This window comes from Scardinius erythrophthalmus, assembly GCF_964197995.2.
Source record: "Scardinius erythrophthalmus genome assembly, chromosome: 1".
NCBI lineage: Eukaryota > Metazoa > Chordata > Actinopteri > Cypriniformes > Leuciscidae > Scardinius > Scardinius erythrophthalmus.
This window is the reverse complement of record NC_138221.1, coordinates 74370821-74392158: the sequence shown is the minus strand read 5'-3', so window position 1 is coordinate 74392158 and position 21338 is coordinate 74370821. Positions and strand designations below refer to the sequence as shown.

Genomic DNA, 21338 nt, shown 5'->3' with positions numbered 1-21338 from the left:
GCAGAGAAAAATATGTTAGATAAAAGAAAACAACCAAATAAAACTACTAAACAAGGAAAAAAACATCCAGTGACCAGCAAAAGGTACAGAACATACTGGCAGAGAACAAAGGGAAAGAAATCATAAATGTAGCTGAGAAATCAAGCAATAAGGGGAGACAGTGTAGCACAAACGAGCAGATGCATTGATTACGAAACACGAACAGCTGTGCGCAAATGCATTTGGAAAAGATGGAAAAGACAGACACAAACACAAAAGAGGAAGAAAACAGAGGAAGATCAAACCCGAGTCCTGAGAATCGTGTTCTCATTATAATGCTAGGCTATGTATGTGATAGATTGGTGCTGCATATCTTGCACTTAACTGCAATTCATGAACAAAGTGATTCCAGGCTTTCATATCCAGTTTCACTTTATTTCGCCGGTCTGGAAGGCGTTCTGTCTAACACTATGGGGCTGTTAACACCTGGTCACTTCATGCGTTTTATCAGATTGGATAGCTATCTGATTTACCAAAACGATTCCATTTACACCTGGTCACATAAATGTGTTTATGCAAAACGGATTTAAATCCGATCTTCAATTCCCGCGCTATATGCAGATTTAATGGAGTTCACGTCACCGAAAGCAACAGATATGAGCTGCATTTTATTGATCATCAGCTAAAATTTCAAAATCAAAGATCGCAATAAGAGAGAGCGGCAACAGCCCTGGTAAGATCATTTCGTTTCTTTAGTTTTAATGATGATGTTTGTGTGTTAAGCGTCTGTGACTTACTTTCACTTTGATTTGCGATAGTTTGCACGTTGGCTTGATGAATAGATCCTCAGTTGCTCATCTGCGGTGACGCGCGTGTTCCAGTAGCGTCGTCATATCTGGCTATTACATTACATATAGCCTATAACACACTCTCACACATTTATTTTTTAGCATTTTTGGGAGGAGTACAATTTAAATACGTGGTTTCAAAGACCAGATGCATTTACACTTGTCCAGTTTCGTCTGGAATGCGGCCCAGACCACCTCCTGAAGTGGTTTGAGCGATCGGATTCAAATCCGTCTCGAATGCGTTTCGGAGGGCATTTACACCTGGTCTTTTCACAATCGGATAGCTATCCGATCTGAGAAAACGCATGAAGTGGCCAGGTGTAAACAGCCCTTAAAGGTGCTCTAAGTGATGTTGTGCATTTTTTAGGCTAAAACATTTTTTGTCACATACAGCAAACATCTCCTCACCATCCGCTAGCTGCCTGTCCCCTGAACACACTGTAAAAAAACACAGTCTCTGTAGACACCACAGGCTCCACAAACAGCAACAGAAACAAACTGGGCTCACCCGCACCACGAAAACATAACAAACTGCTCCAGCCAATAACTGACAGGAATGATTTAGGGGTGGGGTTTGGGGGGTTAGTGTGCAGATGAGGAGGAGGGAGGGTCCAGCTAGCCACCGTTTTGTTTGACAATACTTTAAACGTCAACAAGAAGTGACATCACCCAACATCACTTAGAGCACCTTTAAGAAATAAGATCTCAGGAACTGCCCCAAATGCCTCAATAACCAATCAAACGTCACTCATGAGTACTTGAGTACTTGAGCCTATCCCTACTTGCCATGAAAGTCTAGAACACTTTATATTAACTGAAACTGAGAATTGATGAATAATGTTTGAAGGTATTCCCTTAATATTGATAATGTTTTTCTTATTTTAGGTGTACAGGATGATCCTTCATCTGTTATCCCAGCATTTTTGAGCAGTGTGATTGATCTGTGCTGCCGGAGCAGGAATGACTGGTACAGGGTTTACCTCATCAGAAAGATCTGCAGTCTTCAGGGGGTTGAATATGTCCAGAAGCTTCTACCACAGGAAGAGTTCAGGTGGCTGTTTCCACAGGAGATTCTTGAGTCGGTGGGTTTTAGTTGAATTAACTTCATAATGCTGACACGAGTCGCAAGTATTTGTGCTTTAACTGCTAAAATGGTTTCTCTCAGAATCAAGATTGCAGCCAGATTGACCACTATCTAGCATGTGGATCGGACTACAAAACTATTAGAGATGCAGTAGCCAAAGCCATGCTAGATTGCAACATGAACGGAATACAGAAAGCCATTGAGGTATTGATATATTTACACACACACACACACACACACACACACACACACACACACACACACACACACACACACACACACACACACACTGTGTTCAAAAACATTCATAGAGAGCTACATGAGCTAGAATGCATCTGTATGCCAATGACCATCAGACATGACCATGAGTTTTTGTTTCATCACTTGTGAAGTTACAGTTGGGTTCGGATGCCGCTTTAGACAGTAGCAAGGCAGTGCATTGGGTTTTGGAACAGAGGACACTGTGTGGACTATGTGGACACTGTAATACAATGCTTAAATATGCAATCAGATGTTTGGCATTTCTCTTCCTCACTCTTCCTCATTGCTTTATCAGTGCTGATCTTGCAAAAAAAAAAATTTGTTTGAAGGATTGCAACTGCACACCCATGAAGAAAGCTGTTTATCTGCTAATGGCTTTGTTCAGAGAAGTCACCTCCCTGTACAGAAATGGAAACCCCAACTTGCACCCTAAACCTGAGGTAAAAACACAAACATGCTACACAACAAGGCATTTATTGCTTTAGAAATCTAAAGTACTGCTATATGATTTTGTAAGAACAGTATGAAAGCTTCTTAATTAAAGTGTCATGGTTAAAGTGGTCATGTCAAATGGAGAATGTCCTTGATATTTTCAAATAAAAGAGGTTCATGTACTATAAAAACATACTGTAACTTTTATAACTCAAAACTTTCTCCCCATTCTAACGAGCATTTATTACAAAGATGAACTCTGGGCTCACAGAATGCCTGTTGGATGATTAGAATTACAGTGAGGTAATAAGGAGAAAGCAGGATGTATATTATTAGGTCTATTCCTAAACACCAGAATAATGGGTAGTGGACTAAAATGTGGTTTGTCAGACCCTATGCTGCTCCTGGCTGTGTGTAGCACCTGACGCTCTGCAGGTTTCCTCAAGATTGTTAGAAATGAATGTCTGGAGTTTATTTTTTTAAGATCCTTTTACATTTTTATTGATTTGATCCCTTACATTTCATAGCTGAATTTCAATAAAATATACGTATATTCCAGTTTACACAGCTTGACTGGGAAAATCGAGTGTTCGCTCCGATATTCTTACAGAAACATTAACCCAAATGTATGTACAGCTTTTACAAATAACATTAGAATAAACTATATAAGCTGGTTAAGAAAAAGATCGAGTTATTCTATTTTTAAAATTTGCACCCTGTTGACTTCAATGGGGCAAGTACTAAACCTGCTTTTAGGCTCTTAACATCCTTGATGTGTCATTACAAGTGCACAGAAAATGTGAGTGATTCCTTCTGAGTGAACACGAGTGAATCTGACTGCAGTAGATGTGAAAGATATGAATAAAAATGATGTTATTTAAGCCAGCGCAAATACCTGTTTACATCCTGTTTTTCGGTTGAAGTCCAAAGTAGTCGATTGCCGAGTTCACGCGCGTGATCATAGGTAACTAAACAATCGAGCAATCGAGCCTAAAAGCAGGTTTAGTACTTGCCCCATTGAAGTCAACAGGGTGCAAATTTTAAAAATAGAATAACTCGGTGTAGGCAACACCGATTTTTGATGTTGTTCTCTGTATTGACAGCACTCCAAATGTACAAAAAAATGAGCTCAATGTTAAAATTGACCGGAGTTCTCCTTTAAGTGCAGCGCTCCACCTCACTGCACCTCCACGAGAATGTCGGTTGTCCCTTTGGTGCCACTCGCACGAAGCCTGGGAGCCTGGCTACCGCTTCCCAATCCATCCCGCTGACTCATTCAGACAATTTGACTCGGTTATGCAATTCATTTTAATCAACGCTGTTAAGGGAAGTGGGCATCCGCTTTCTTAATTATCTTGACGACTGGCTCATTCTAGCTCACTCACGAGATCTGTTGAGCGATCACAGGGACCTAGTGCTCAGGGACCTCAGCCATCTGGGGCTTCAGGTTAACTAGGAAAAGAGTGAGCTCTTCCCTGTGCTGTGCATACTGTTTCTTGGTATGGAGTTGGACTCTGTATATATGACGGCGCGTCTCACGAACAAGCACATGCAGTCAATGTTGAACTGCCTGAATTCGTTCAGAGGGAAGACAACAGTTCCACTGAAACAATTTCAGAGGCTCCTGGGGCATATGGCATCTGCAGCCACGGTAACGCAGCTCAGATTGATGAATATGAGACCTCTTCAGCTCTGGCTGCAAAGCCGAGTCTCAAGATAAGCATGGCGCCGTGGCACACTTAGTGTGACTATCACACCGATCAGTCACCAAACATTCAGCCCTTGATCAGCCCTTGCTTTTCTATGGGCCTGAGTGCCCTTACAGCAAGTGTCCAGGCACATTGTTGTCACAACAGATGCCTCTGGAACGGACTAGGGAGCTGTAAGGAATGGGCACGCAGCCTTGGGCTCCTGGACAGAACTTTGACTGCAGTGGCATATCAATTGCCTGGAGTTCCTGGCAGTACTGCTCGCCCTTACTGTTTCAGCCGTTGCTTCTGGGCAAGTACATGTTGGTCCGGACAGACAACACTGCGATGGTCACGTATATATCAACCGACAAGGCAGTTTGCGCTTGCATCACTCACATGGTCCTGAGACCCCGGCTGGGATATATGCCCAAAGTTCCCTCCACTCCTTTTCAGGACCAGGTGGTGAACTTTCAAGTGATGCACCCAGAGGACCTTGTGTTGCTGTGTCCCGTTCGTGCCCTGCACATTTACGTAGACCGCATGTGGAGCTTTAGAAGCTCTGAGCAGCTCTTTTTAGGGAAAGGTTGTCTCCAAGCAGAGGTTGGCCCCCTGGATAGTGGATGTTTTGACTATTTAAGTAGTAATTTAATTTTGGTTTTATTTAATTGGTTAAGATGCATCATGTGACTTAGGTTAGAGGTCGTGGTGGCCACTTCACAACAGCAGTGATGCAGCAGCAGATGTCTCTCTGATAAAATATATATTCTTCTGTTATTTCATGCTAAAGAGGCCATCGTCTGTAAGTTTGTTTATTTAATATCATAATATCACTTTTTCTTCAACCCTCATCCTGTTGAACTATCTGTTGAGGTGCAACCTACTTGCATCAGGGACAGAATAGTGGATGCCATCACCTCAGCGTATCAGTCCCAAGGCATGCCATGCCCCTTCTGAGTGAGGGCTCACTCCACTAGGTGTTGCCACCTCATATAATAGGCTTTAGTGGACATCTGCAGGGCTGCGGGTTGGGGACACCTCGTCTCTGGGTTGAGCCGGTTTCTTCCCGTGTGTTGGGTACAATTAGGTAAATGGTGGTAAGACTGGCTCTGTGTCTCGCTTGCAATACCATTCCTCTCATGGAGGGGATACAAGCTCCTTTTTCCCTCTCCATGTGAGTTCCCCCAATATTTATTAATATATAAATGCAGTCCATCCATTCCCCCAACGGTAAACCCTGGATCTGAGAATCCAGGCCCAGTCAGCCCTTTTACTGTGCCCCATATGTAGTGAATCCCTGCTGGTGATCCCATATGTGTGTTTTTTACAGTACAGTTTCCTATTTATTTCCATTGGCAGTTCTTGCCCTGCCCTCTCTCTATGTCTGGAGTAGTTTCATCCCTTTTAAGGAAGGACCTACGGCAGAGATTGAACAGAAAGGGAACATCTCGGTTACTATTGTAACCCTCATTCCCTGATGGAGGGAACATAAACATTGTGCCAAGTCTCTGCCACAATGTTGAACTACCCCACTGAATGGCCATGACACCATCTCAGCTCCTCAGCATAAACCTCAATGAGCGAGGCACGCCTGCCAGCTTATATACCCGTATGTCCGCGGGATTGGCTGTGCATGCAAATCTCACTAGCCAATTCTCAGTGGCCATTTTTTTTCTACTACTCAGAGGTGATTTTTTTAGCTCCCAGGTGAGACCCCTAACGTCAGTATTGACATGACATCTCCGTTCTCTCCATCAGGGAAAGAGGGTAACAATAGTAACAGAGATGTTCGTTGAATTCTGAGTTTTGAACACTTAAGTTTAGTTTAAAAGATTTTGCTGCTAAATTAGTTAAACATACCTGTTTGAGTTATGATGCCGAACCACAGTATTTTAAGTGATGTTAAGTTAAAACCTAATTGCTTTATTAATGGCAGCATTAGGGTTTACCGTGTAATTTACCCAAAAATAAAATCTTACTGTCATGCTGTTACAAACAATCTTACATGGAACAGAAAAGGCGATGTTAACAGAATGCATATATGGTGCTCTTTACTGTTCAATTAATTTATTAGAAAGTCAATGCAACATTAGATTGTATTAATGTATTACATTTATATAATATATATTTATTGCAAATAAATAATGCATTTAGACTAATACCCAAACCAATTCAATGCACCCACACAGAACAGAACAACAATTTAGTAACACACTTCATAAAAAAACTATTTATAAATGAATTTCAACATGCCGCATTTGACAACGCACATTCAGTTTGCTCACAAAAAAAATATTTGAGAGCTATAGCAGAGAGATAGTGCTCTCTGTGCTCACTTTCTGAACTTAATTCTTTTTTTTCTTCTAAATTTTCATGCTTCTAAATAGACCACTGGAAAGTTTCAGGTGTGACACTCATATTTAAATGCAGGATTTAATCCAAATTGTGATGATTGACGGTGATAGTCTGATGTCCGAATAGCCTTAGAGTGTAAATGCAGACTAACAGACCTTAATACACACTTGTTCTATTATGTGCTTCTTGATTGAAAAGCAGCATTTACTTAATTGAACCCTACATGCTAATGTATTTGATTATTTATTAGCATTAATACATTATTATCAGCATTAATAATTCTTCAATTGTTCCAGTAGTTTTTGGTATGGTGCAGAAATTGATATCGAAATAATTTTTTTGTATTGTATATGGGGCTTTTTTTGTGTTTTTTTTTTTGTTTTTTTTGTATAAATATACACACTTGTTCTATTATGTGTTCCTTGATTGAAAAGCAGCGTTTACTTAATTGAAAATGTTTTGAAGCCTACATGCTAAAAACTGTATTGTATATGTTTTTGTTGTTGTTGTTGTTGTTGTTGTTGTTGTTGTTGTTGTTGTTGTTTTGGATAAATGTATATCCCACTTCCTGATATTCATGTCTTTTTGTTTTCTATAGCAATGTGCTGGCCTTGAAGATTGTATCAAAAACACAGGTTTCTTCGTCAATGATGAGATGCGAGGGTTTGCTGAAGCGCTGGTGAATAATCGACTGCAGGCTCTACGTGTTCAAGCGCAGACGTCAGGCAGAGAGTTCGTGCTGGTGGAGGTCACAGTTCATATGGCTGCAGTCCTGCTGTGTGGAAATCTGCCTTTACTGCAGCCACTGCAGCGGCTGGCACTGTCCCCAAACAACATGACGGTACGAACACTTCACTCTTCACATGGGGACTAGAATGAGTTTGAGTGTGATATTTTTGTTGTGTTCTCCTTACAGGCTTCATTCATCCCAACTATGCCGGATGACATGTTGGCTGATGCACAGCTGGCCATAAAAGGAGTCAAGTGGTACTGTGAGTGGATTCTGTGTCATGCTAAATTTAAGACCTGTCAAAATCCTAAACAACCGGGAAACTCAGTGATTAATGCCTGATCAGAAAGGCCACATTAAATCATGTAACACAACGAACAGAACTTCATTATCAAAATTGTGATAATATTGGATAGTATATTCAAATGGTTTTCCTGGGTATTACAAAAAAAAAAAGCTTAATTTCCTGTTATATTGAGTTTATTTCTGTTTGAAAAATTAAGGCAAATGGGAAAGTCATTTCAGAGGCAGAGCAAGTTATTTTTATTTAGTTTTACTGAAGAATTGTTCACAATAAGACAGTGCATGTGTTAATAATAATGAAGCAAAAGGGAAAACCTTTTTGAAACCTTTTTGATTTATGCATTTTTGGTTTGGTAATATAACACAGATTAGTAGGATTTGTAGGATTATCTCTTTAGTATATACTTGCAGGATTTCTAATCAGGCACCAAATGTGAATCCCCCCAAATTTCTTTCAGCTGATAGAATTGCTTTGGGAACATTGATAGGTCCTTGGCCTTGGCCAGGGGTTCTGTATTTGAACATTTCTGCATTCAGATTTATTTATTTTTTTAAATCAGTTCCTTATCTCTTCTTTTGTTTTTAACAGTGTGTCCTAATGATCATCCATGCATTGTTGATCTGGTAGGGTCATTTCATTTCTATGATTTGGCTTAACATTACATCATTAACTGCATAGATAAAAAGTCACAGAATGTAATGTAAAAGGCATTAATGTAATTTAATGTGATCAATTTGTTATTATTTTTGTCTGTTATTACTTTTGTCTGTTTGTATTTATTCTCTTCATACATCTGTCTAGTGTGGTCTACCCACGGAGATTGGCCGCTGTTTAGAGTGTAATGCAGAAATAGGCGGCATTGACCACCAACCTGTTGAGGGCTTCCGGCTCGTAGATAGACTGTAAGTTACTCCTGCAGTGAATGCTTGTTGTTCCTCTTGTATTTTGTCTAGTTTGGTAAATGTACCAATGTACCAATTACCTGGCTCTCTAGAATAATTTATTCTGTTATAATAAATTATAAATCAATTGCTGCTTTCTTCAGTTAAATATGTTAGTAGTAAAACCTTTCAACTGTACACTTTGCAATTGTCACAGCCAGCCAATACACAACCACTGAAAAGTTTGAGCACACTTGACAAAATTTGTTTCTCATGTTCAGGGTTAAATTGAGATTTGTCATGTGTGTGAACAACAAACTGAACAAACTGTCATATTATTTAAGACAGCATGTTAAAAAATACATAAATGGAATAATTATTGTGCTGCATGTGCTTATAAGCTGGTGTCATGTTACATTCGAATGTGCTGTCTGTAAGTATGTAAGTGTTTTTATAGAACTCTTAAAATATGTATTTTCAAAAGGCAAATAAAATTGTATCTTCATTTTAAATGGACAGCAACAATATTTAATCATGTATGACAATTTGAAAACTGTGTTTTGGGGTCTATAAAAGTTTGTATAAAACAGGGGTGCCCAATCCTGCTCCTGCCGATCGACTGTCCTGCACAGTTCATCTCCAACCCTAATCAAACACCAATCAATCCAACCAATCACCGACAGGGGGTGGGTGTTGTGAGGTTTTGTGCTCGTGCACGGCTGCACGCGAAGTCTGTGCTGAAGAAGAAGCTGGCTCAAAACCTCACAACACCCTCCCCCTGTCGGTGATTGGTTGGAACACTGTTTGGCTGCTTATAATTTGCTGTTAGCCTCTGGAGCAGGGATGGGAAACTTCGGTCCTGGAGGGCCACTGTCCTACAGAGTTTAGCTCCAACCCTGAAAAAATCACTTGCCTGTAACTTTCTAGTAATCCCGAGGACCTCGATTAGCTTGTTCAGGTGTGTTTGATTAGGGTTGAAGCTAAACTCTGTAGGACATTGGCCCTCCAGGACCGAAGTTGCCCATCCCTGCTCTGGAGTATCATACATTTATGAAACTGAGCATGCCTTAATGGAAACCTGCAACGGTAACTGTAGTTAATAGTATCATGATAAAACTTTTTTTTTTTTTTTTTACAGCATTTATTAACATAGGTTAACCTTATTTTATTAATATACTTCTTTTGTTCTTTGCTTATTAATTGTTTATGATACATTAATGCAAATTTGTACAACTTCAAATTAATAAAATGCATTAATAAATGTAGAAATCAAAATTAACATTCCTTCAAGATGCCTCTAAATAAAAATTGGGGCTCTTTGAGGCTCTTGTTCTCTTACGAGAGGTCTCTCGTACTGCGTAAGTGTCTTACGCTAGGGGAAAATCCTTTTCCACAAGATATTGAAGCCCAAAATTATCCTTAATTTTGAAATAATGTAAAGCGCGTTGCGGCAGCATACAGACATAGGCAAGACGGCTCGCGCCTATTGGCTGGTCTGCTGGCAACTGCGTGAGCCTATCAAGCAAGGCCTAGCGTGACGTCAGACCCAATGGGAGCGCTTCGTGCCCCCTGCGTCACGTTGCGCCGAAACAGGCGTGGCTTAGGCCTATAAATACCGCTCGCAGGCAACACAAATCTGATTTTTTCATCCTTCAGCGAAGCACTCGCATCGCTGGATCCTGAGAGAAGCCGCGCCGTCTGAAGAAGCCTTTCAGCGGGACGAGTCGAGAAGTCGCTAGCCGCGCCGCCTTCATCGCCTTCCTGCTGTGCTATCCGGCGTATATATCCTTTATATCTCTTCTCTGTATTGTGTGTGTGTTCGCCGCCGCGACACACACTCTCTAAAAGAGCTTGCGGCGAGCCTCGGCCTCGAGTGGTCTACACCTGAGCAGCCCGCTCACAACCGGCTGGATAGCTATTTTCTGCCCGGGGATCGCGTTTCGCCTGCTTCCAGACCAGCGCCCTTTCTTCCTGAGTTACATGAAGAAGTTGCTAAGTCCTGGAACGCCCCCTATTCCACCAGAATGTGTCCTTCTGTTTCTTTAGCATTCTCCGCTGTCGACGATGCTAAGAACAGAGGCTACCATTCAATGCTGCCGGTCGAAGAGGCGATAGCCGCTAAGATGGCGCTACCCTCAAAAGCCTGCCGCTTCGCAACGCCGACAGGCCCGAAGCGCAAGACCGCGCTCTCGCTCATCCAGCCGCCGCCCCGTCCCGCGTGGCCCGCGGCCTAGGATTGTGGTAAAGCCCGAGGCCCCGAAGTCGTCCTAGCACGCCTAGGGAAACAACGGTGTTCAAGTCCCGCTGCGGCCGGACTTCCACCGAAACTCATCGCTCGTCCAGTTCCAGGAAATGTGACTGGTCCAGTGTATTTAGCAGCCAGCAAGCCGGTCCCAGTGCCCGCTTGCCTGCACACAAATGCCGTTCTCACGGCTACCCAGATAAATCCCAGAAAGAGTGTATTTTCTGGTGTCCCGGCCACGGCCGATGGTGTTTTATGTGTAGACAAAATGCCCACTGCCCAGTGCCCATTCCTACACACAAGCACAGCCCTTCACATAGGGCTCGCGCACATAAAATCAACTCAGATCGATTGTGCATTAAACGTAGTAAGCGTGCCCACTTCCCAGTGCCCACAAACACTACGTCCCGCGTGTCTCATGGTTTCTGTAAAAACGAAACCAACATGCATTCGCTCTGCTCAGGTGGGCAATGCTCTCAGTGTCATAAATGTGCCCGCTATCCCGCGCCCACATACACGCATAGACACGACAGTCCCTACGGGTCTCGCCCAGCCCTCCCCCTCTCGGTTCACCGCCGCAGAGGAGTCGAGCACGGGCAATCTGCCCGCTGTTATCAGCGCGCCCCCTGCCTCAAATGTCATGAGCGCAATGCTTATGTTACAGCACACCGAAGCCCCTCAGTTACTGAGCGACCGAAGCGCGCTTCGCATTCAACCCCTAGCTATCCGTGCAGATGCATGGGCGAAGCTTCCCGGGGTTTCGAAGTGGGTGCTAGACATTATAAAAAGAGGATATTCGCTGCAGTTTCGCTGACGCCCTCGCCGCTATATGGCGTGCGTCGAAACCACGGTGCAAACAGAAGTAGCACATCTACTTCGAGCCGAAATTGTGAAACTATTGAGCAAAGGGGCCATAGAACCCTTATCTCAAGCTCAGAGCAAAGGGGGATTGTACAGCAGATACTTCCTGGTACCGAAAAAAGACGGGGGTCTCAGACCCATACTAGATCTAAGGCAACTGAACAAAGTGCTTGCGAAGCGACAGTTCAGGATGCTCATGACCAGAAAGATCCTCGCGCAGGTTCGCAGAGGAGATTGGTTTGTGTCGATAGATCTGAAAGACGCGTATTTTCAAATACAGATAGCGTCACGTCACAGGCGATTTTTGAGATTCGCCTTCGAGGGCCAGGCAAGTACACAGTCCTGCCATTCGGCTTGTCCCTAGCACCCCGTACATTCACGAAGTGCATGGACGCAGCGCTCGCACCCCTCAGACTTCAGGGCGTGCGAGTGTTGAACTATTTGGACGTTTGGCTGATTCTAGCGCAATCTCACTCAGAGCTCGTAGAGCACAGGACCATTTTACTCGATCACCTCGAGAATCTCGGTCTCAGAGTGAACTGGGAGAAGAGTTCTCTGTCCCCCAGGCAGATAATATACTTTCTGGGCGCAGAACTGGACTCGCTCTCCATGATAGCGCGCCTATCACCGCAGCGCACGCTGGACATATAGCGCGCAGCAAACTCTTTCCGCTGTGGTGCGTCGGTCCCGCTCAAGAAATTTCAGAAGATGCTGGGTCTTATGGCCTCAGCATCATCAGTACTTCAGCTGGGCTTGCTTCACATGCGCCCACTGCAGTTCTGGCTAAAACCGCAAGTACCACACCGAGCGTGGGTCTCCGGTCAGCTTCGTCTCAAGGTCAATCACGAATGCATCGCAGCACTGAAACCTTGGAAAGCAAACGACTGGTACCAGTCAGGTGTAAGCCTGGGGACTTCCTCGAGTGTGAGGGTGGTGTCCACGGACGCATCCACCTCGGGATGGGGAGCGCTGCTCGAGGGCAGACCGTTCTTCGGCCAGTGGTCAGAACGGGAAAAGCTTATGCACATAAACTGCCTCAAAATGCTGGCAGTAGACAACGCACTGACGCGTTTCTGTCCCCAAATAAGGGGACACCACGTCTTGGTCCGCTCGGACAAAATGTCTGTGGTGTCCTACATAAATCACCAGGGCGGCCTCGGGTCCCGGAACCTGTACAGGCTAACAAAACTCCTCCTGGTGTGGGCTCAGCGCAACCTGCTCTCGCTGAGAGCAGCGCACGTGCCAGGGCTACTAAACATAGGACCAGACAGACTGTCCAGGAACAATGTTCCGGCAGGCGAGTGGTCTCTACACCCACAGACAGTCCAACTGCTGTGGAAGAAATTCGGCAGAGCAGAGGTAGACCTGTTTGCGTCTCAAGAAAACGCTCACTGTCTGGAATTTTTCTCCAAGAGCAGGGACGCGCTGGCTCATGTATGGCCCCGCCGCCCGCTCTATGCTTTCCCCCCCGTCTCTCTCCTGCCTCAGGTGATAGAGCGGATCAGGGAAGAAAGATGCTCAGTGCTACTCGTAGCTCCGTTCTGGAAGAACCAACCTTGGTTCCCAGTTGTGATGCAGCTGGCGAGCACTGCCCCATGGCCAGTGCCAGTGAGGAGGGACCTCCTCTCTCAGGCCAAGGGCTCGATTTGGCATCCTCACCCAGAGCTGTGGTCCCTTCATGTTTGGACCATCAACGGGTACCCGCTGACCTCCCTAAGGGAGTGTTAAACACGATCACGCAGGCCAGAGCTCCGTCTACGCGACGTCTCTACTCCTCAAAATGGTCGGTGTTTTCTGGCTGGTGCACAGCTCGTGGCATCACCCCCAGACTGTGGGGTGACGGAGGTTCTCTCCTTCCTACAAGAGCTGCTGGATAAGGGCAGGACCCCTTCCACGCTCAAAGTTTACGTGGCGGCTATAGCAGCGTTCTCAAGAACAACGCTTGGTCAGTCAATAGGAAGGAACGATTTAGTCATCCGCTTCCTTAGAGGAGCTAAGAGGCTGAATCCTCCCAGACCTCCCTCAGTCCCCGTCTGGGACCTTTCTACGGTGCTGGAAGCTATGAAAGGTCACCCATTTGAGCCTTTGCAGACGATTGATCTTAAACACCTGTTTCTTCTGGCTCTCGCTTCGGTGAAGCGCATAGGGGACTTACACGCGCTCTCAGTAAGCGCGACGTGCATGGAGTTTGGGCCTAATGACTCAAGAGTTATACTCAAACCTAAGCACGGTTATGTTCCAAAATCCCTCAATACACCGTTTAGAGCGCAGGTCATTTCCCTGTCAGCCCTACCGGTCTCTGACGAGGAAGGAGACGGAAGCTCCTGCCCAGTCAGGTCATTAAGAGCTTACGTGTCTCGCTCTTCTGTCTTCAGACAGACGGAGCAGCTATTTGTTTCATTCAGCAGGCGTTCTAAGGGACTAGCCGCGTCGAAACAGAGCCTATCCAGATGGATAGTTGACGCTATCACACTGGCGTACACTTCCAGGGGCATGCAATGCCCCTTGGGTGTCAGAGCACACTCCACGAGAAGCATGGCTCAAGTGGGATTGCCATGCAAGATATTTGTATGGCGGCAGGCTGGGCCTCCCCGTCTACATTTATAAGGTTTTACAACCTAGAGGTTCCCGCCTTGCAGGCCAGGCTGCTGTCGGTCTAAATGGCCAGTATTATCGGTACTGATGCTATCGGTCCGGAATGCTGTGTCAGCTGAGCATAGCTCACTTATCGACAGAAGAAAATATATATATATATTCTTGGGCAAACTGTTAAGTCCCGCATTTTTACCATCAGTTCAGGCCGTACCCGCCCTGTCTGTATGTTGTACTCCGCGTTCATAGGGCGCTTTCATATGTGGAAGAGTGTGGCCAACCCCCCAACCCCCCCCCCCCCCCTTCCCGGATTCCCTGTGAGTCGCCTGGGTGATTATGCACTATATGAACCCCGGGCTTTCGCCCTTGGGTCTGTGGTGTCAGATCCCAGCAAGCACAGCGTCTTACAGTAGGTCCCCTAGCATAAGATACTTACGCAGTACGAGAGACCTCTCGTAAGAGAACGTACTCGGTTACTAACGTAACCTCGGTTCTCTCTAGAAGAGGGAACGAGTACTGCGTATTTTGCCGTGCATGCACACGCGCTGGTTGCTTCGGCTATGAAAAAAACATATTTGTGTTGCCTGCGAGCGGTATTTATAGGCCTAAGCCACGCCTATTTCGGCGCGATGTGACGCAGGGGGCGCGAAGCGCTCCCATTGGTCTGACGTCATGCTAGGCCTCGCTCGATAGGCTCACACAGTTGCCAGCAGACCAGCCAATAGGCGCGCGAGCCGTCTTGCCTATGTCTGTATGCTGCCGCAACGCGCTTTACATTATTTCAAAATTAAGGATAATTTTGGGCTTCAATATCTCATGGAAAAGAATTTTCCACTAGCGTAAGATACTTACGCAGTACTCGTTCCCTCTTCTAGAGAGAACCGAGGTTACGTTAGTAACCGAGTATGTTTCTCTTTGCAGAGAGGACCGCACTCAGTCCGGACACATTCTGGGCGACGCACAACGTCGTGATCACCCTGACATGCAGGACACTAAGAACATGTCTCCGGCCCCCTTTGCTCTTCTCAGACTGCTCACACACATGTCCATGCTGCTGGGAGCTCAAAACAACCCTCAGGTATAACTTTCCTTCTGCTTGGTTATAGTTTCGTGAGATACCCAGTTAACACCTTTTTTTGTTCCCAGAACAGACATCCTAATGTTCTCTGTTAGTTATAGTATAAAATTATAACATTGCAAAAATCATTATGACTAGGCACATAACTGATATATTTAGAAAGCTGACACTTTGAGAGTTTACTGTTCAAGATTCAGAATTACTTCATTATTAAAATGGAGATAAATATAACCTCAAACATAAAAATAAAATAATGTATTTTTTAAACGTGTAAAAACAACAACATGGCTTTGGTATATGAACTTAGAAATAAAATTAGGCTGAAGCCATAAGTCTGCTCATGCTTCCTTTCAAATCTGAGGATGTTTCTTTTTCTTTTTTTCATCTAAAACTATTAGCAATTTCTAAGGCCATGTCTTGTGTGTTTTTAGAAAAGGCTAGTGAAAAATAATCTGCCCCCTGTAAGCTCCCCTGGTCTCTATTGCAACCTTACTGGCCACATTACAGATAATGAGCTCAGACAGGAAAGACTGTACCTCTTGTTGGTTTCATAAAAATGGCATAATCAGAGAATATTTGTTTTAAAATTTAATTGGTTGAATTGTGTCTGAAATTTCTTTAAAGCTGACTCCATGGGCTTGAATGGGTTACCAATCATTTCTCTTAATCTAATAGCTAAAGCTTAAGATTAGATCTTCATATCATAGCATAGAATGACACAGGTTGTCAGTTCTTTATGTTTCTGAAGTCACCTTTAATCGGTAGAACGGTTATCACTGCTCCCTGGCAGCTTGTAGGCAGCGACCCCTCTGGTCAAACTGTCATTAAGCACTTCTAACAGATCATCCCCTAAAACTGCCCAGAGTGACACGTATTTAGATATTAGATAGAGTAACTTAGTGAGTGTAACTTTAACTATCTTCCTGCCATATTTTTACATATGTCTTTTTTTAGAATCTCATGGAGATCATTAAGCCTGCTGTGGCGGATCCTGGTCCATTCCTGATGGCCCATCTTCTGAAGGACATGGAGCAGCTGAGCAGAGCTCTGGGTAAAGGAGTGGATGATACGGTCAGTACCATCCATTTGACCATCCACAGTCTACTGGAGCCCCATCAGACCAGCCAGTGTAAGAGCCCACACTACTCACCTTACATTCCACACACGCCTTATTGAGCTCCTGCTTCAGAAATTCAAGAAATGTAACATTTTGTTATTGTAAACAGGGCCTGTTCTTTATGATGAAAACCTTTCCACTAAAGATGCACGAAATGGATGGGAAAATGCCATGAATACAGATGTCATCACACATCATCTGACGGTAAATAACATGGTATTTTTTTGTATATTATCTATCTAGTATATTTAGTGTATCATGCTAGCATTTTATCATGTATTTTCATAGTGTGAATTCCCTCTTTATGACTGAAATGGATAGACAACATCGACAATTGTAAAACTTTTTTCATTGTTGAGTAGTCCAACAGGATTGGTGAGACTATGGTGGGTGGACCTTGGTCCCTCTAGCTAGTGCATTTTAAAGTTAAATGAATCAATCTGGTGCACTTTATGTAACGGACTCAGGCTTGATATTGGGTTTGAATTTGCAGAAGTTTATTGGGCAGGACTTTATTTTATCCTGTTCCCCATGGACATACTGTACTTATTATAGTAATTACATTTACTGGGTAATAACTAGGTACTAACCATGAACCTACCCCTAAACCTAAATTTAACCCATGTAGTTACCTTATATTACCCAGTCCTTTCTTAGGTAAGTATACTGTAAGTACTTGTACTGTAAAATAAAGTGCAACCAACAAATAAACAATAAATCCAAATCAGCAGGGTGAAATGGTCAGAAATACAGGCAAGGGGAGATACTCAAAATAGTCAGTACACACTGGCAACCAATACAAAAGCAGTAATCCAAATAAACGTGATATCCAAGTAAACATGCACAATGGTCATAACAAGAAGCTGTCACAATGGCAGTGGAGAAAAGAACACAGTAAGACAGGTAAGAATGGCAATACTTCGCAATGTGTTTGTGGAAAGCATGGCCAGTGGTGGCAGATTGGTTCGACGATTTCCAGCCCAAAGGCTCACCAAAACCCGCCCACTCCAAGAAATATCCACCTAAAACTTTAACTGCCAAAATAAATGTATATAATTTTATTGCCATGTCAGTCAAGATTAGATTAGAAGATAAGAACCATTTGTATTACCTTTAAACAAAATTATATAAAAATAAATCAATTTCCCAGGAAAATGGATCAAAACAGGGCAATTACATTAAAGAGAATTAGCAAATATGACTAGAATGTCCAAGTGGAAACTGTCAAAATACCAATCAAGAAATTAACAGATGACTTTAACCCTCAGAAAAAAACCACATGCATAATTTTCATTGTCAAAAGCCAATTTAATTGCACAATTTAATTTAAGTGCCCAATATAAGTGATCGGAATAAGCAACGTAATTAGTAGACATTTCACAAACGTTAATTCACACACCACAGCAAAAATGTGTAATTCATTGATGCGTATTCTGTGTACGATTATCTGTGTAACGACTGAGACAAATCAGACACAATTATTTGTTATATTTAACAAATAATCTTTCAAACTCACTTTGGGATCTATGGTCCCGTCCCCCCAACCAGGGCAAGAACCATGACTACCATCAGATACGATTTTATTGCTGTTAAAAATATGGGCATGTGTTCAAGACAGAGGCCATAGAAAAGACAGAAACAAACTTTCCTGCATTAATTTATAGACAAACTGATCTATAAATGAACATGCATCCCAGAACATCGTGTGAATGATTTACTGTCTTGTGTAGTGTTTTTTAATTCTTTTTTTTCATTCTTAATTTTTTTTTGTTGATACTGTGTATTTTATGATAGAACCAACGGTCAATGTAACCTCATCTATACCATGTTTGGTCTCTATAAATTGGTACTTTGAAGATCGAAATGATCGTGTATATGATATGTCGGTCGCTGCGCAACATATTAGTATTACAAGAATCTTTCTTAGTTTCTTCATCAGAAACCATTTATTAGAAACATATTCACAGTGACCTCCTCTTCTTCTGGCCTCTATTGCTGCTTCTGCTGCGGGTTGATGTCTGTGGGGACCCCTCACTGGGGCCCAAGGGCCTCGGCAGGCCTTGACCACCGCCTGCTATGCCTTCACTCTCCCAACAGAGTCAGAATGTAATTTCTTCATTCCAACTCAGAAGAAAACTGCAACTTTACTATCACTGAATGGACAACCATCAACTCTTCCGACTTCCTCCCTTCTCCTGGTTGCTCTGTGTGGCTTCTCTGGCCCAGGGCCGGCAGGTCACGATCTGCACTCCGGCCATGTGCTCATGGAGAGAGAGAAAACCTTCAACCAGAACAGAGTCAAACAAACCATTCAAGTTCATCACCATTTCTTCCTTCAATGCAGAAAAAATCGTTTGAAACTCATGGAACCATCAAAATCCTTCTTCAGGAACTTCACGAAATGCTTTCACTATAAAGGCCATGCAAGTATACATTAATGAGGTGCTCTGGAAATAATAAGCTGATGGTTCTTTTCATAGTTAGATGAATATTTTCCATAGCTTCATTCCCTGTTTACGGTTTCATCCTGTCACTTTCTTTTTTACCCATGTACGTGTGATTGTGCGAATGTGTATGTTTAGATTAGTTATGTTTGTGATTTAGTTAATAAAACTTGTGCACAATATGTATTTGGTTCTGATTCTCTGCTTACGACAAAGTTTATTTTACGATTTAGATTTTGACTACAGGCTCTTAGTCCCGTCCTTCGGATGAGACGTAAAACCGAGGTCCTGACTCTCTGTGGTCGTTAAAAATCCCATGGCATTTCTCGTAAAGAGTAGGGGTGTAACCCCGGTGTCCTGGCCACATTCCACCCATTGGCCCTTACCAATCATGGCCTCCTAATAATCCCCTTATACATCGAATTGACTCTATCACTCTCTCTCCTCTCCACCTATAGCTGGTGTGTGGTGAGCGCACTGGCGCCGTTGTACTGTGGCTGCCGTCGCATCATCCAAGTGGATGCTCCACACTGGTGGTGGTTGAGGAGAGATCCCCTGATATAATTGTAAAGCACTTTGGGTGTACAGTAGTACATATGAAAGCGCTATATAAATGCCTCATTCATTCATTCATTCATTCTTAGTAGTACTGTACAGTAAGAAAGATATTTCCCTCCCCCGGAAATGAACATTTCTTAGAATTAATAAACAATTAATACTGAGTGTTCACGGGATGAACAGGTTGATTGATTATAATATTATAATAATGTAAACAGAGAGGCTCTGTCCACAGTAAATGCTGCTTCTTACGAATTCCATCTCTGCAAGCGCTTAGTTTAAAGTACATTCACGATGTACAAGTGAATGTTCATTTAGTGCACATTGTGAATTTACTTTAAACTAAGTGATTGTTTAATTCATTGATACATTTACTGTGTATGATTATCCAACTACAAAAAATGAACAACAACAACAGTAATGTTTTTTTTACAGTCACATTTGTATAGTAGACAGAAGTGTTTAGCAATATTCCACCAAAATAAAAGCTGGAGAATTTGACATGTTAAAACAATCAATAGTCAAGTCAAGTCAAGTCATCTTCATTTATATAGCGCTTTTAACAATGTAGATTGTTTCAAAGCAGCTTTACAGAGATAAACGTATAATTTAAGGTAAGATTGTTTTGGTTTTATAGCGGTTCTTTAATAAAGTTATTTTCCAACTAAAGTTAGTTTTGATTGATTCGCTTCCGTCGCAACGATCATTTGTTATTAAATTATTAAATTAGGGGCCGCCAAGACGACACCATTCTCTCTACACAAACTTTAAGCGCGATCCTGTGAGAAATGCTGATGGCGTTCACATGCGCATTAAGAATTGCTTCTATAGTTATGTGCGTTTGAATATATGTGTGCAGGTTTGTAATTCCCTACAAACCAAGCCTAAACAAATCACTGGTGTTTCCTTATAGGTTTGATTAAGAATTTTATTTTATTTGATCAATTCGGGGTAGATACGTAAATTGAGTTTTCCCGACGACGCTTTATCTGTAGAGTGGTAAAGGGATCCTCCATAGGGAGATACTAGTTGGCACTTCAGCACTGCGTTGTCATCGGGTCCAGGCGAAGGTCCTTCGTCAGATCTGGATACGGTCATACTTCCTGGTTCTGGTAAGAACTCGAGCTGCTGCGTTTTGAACTAGCTGTAGTTTGTTTATTAAGCGTGCAGGGCAACCACCCAGTAGAGCATTACAATAATCTAGCCTTGATGTCATGAACGCATGAACTAATTGTTCCGCATTTGTCAATAAGAGCATATGACGTAATTTAGATATATTTTTAAGATGGAAAAATGCGGTTTTACAGATACTAGACACGTGACTTTCAAATGCAAGATTGGTATCAAAGAGCACACCCAGGTTCCTAACCGACGACGAAGACTCGACAGAGCAGCCATCAAGTGTTAGACAGTATTCTAGGTTATTACGTGAGGAAGTTTTTTGTCCAATAATTAGAATCTCTGTTTTTTCAGAATTTAGAAGTAGGAAATTACGAGTCATCCAATTTTTTATATCAGCTATGCATTCTGTTAATTTAGTGAATTGGTAAGTTTCGTCTGGGCATGAAGAAATATAGAGCTGAGTATCGTCGGCATAACAGTGAAAGCTAATTCCATGTTTCCTAATGATATCTCCTAAGGGTAGCATGTACAGAGTGAATAGCAGCGGTCCTAGTACTGAGCCTTGTGGTACACCATACTGAACTTGTGATCGATGAGACATCTCTTCATTTACTGCTACAAATTGATAACGGTCAGATAAGTATGATTTAAAGGGATACTCCACTTTTTTCGGAAATAAGCTCATTTTACATCTCCCCCAGAGTTAAACAGTTGAGTTTTACCGTTTTAGAATCCATTCAGCCGAACTCCGGGTCTGACGGT

General features: G+C 42.9%; 1 protein-coding gene across 1 annotated transcript in view; it reads left to right on the top strand.

Annotated features, from left to right (window-relative positions):
• The window catches only part of LOC308696626 (E3 ubiquitin-protein ligase rnf213-alpha-like), a gene marked incomplete at its 5' end in the record, with an annotated part of 167762 nt that overhangs the window by 108507 nt on the left and 37917 nt on the right, over positions 1-21338 (top strand). The window contains 10 exons of the mRNA XM_081375488.1: positions 1713-1909; positions 1993-2115; positions 2502-2612; positions 7246-7488; positions 7564-7639; positions 8270-8304; positions 8483-8583; positions 15179-15335; positions 16290-16464; positions 16562-16656. Coding sequence (XP_081231614.1) covers positions 1713-1909; positions 1993-2115; positions 2502-2612; positions 7246-7488; positions 7564-7639; positions 8270-8304; positions 8483-8583; positions 15179-15335; positions 16290-16464; positions 16562-16656 — 1313 coding nt within the window. The remainder of the gene's footprint in view (positions 1-1712; positions 1910-1992; positions 2116-2501; positions 2613-7245; positions 7489-7563; positions 7640-8269; positions 8305-8482; positions 8584-15178; positions 15336-16289; positions 16465-16561; positions 16657-21338) is intronic.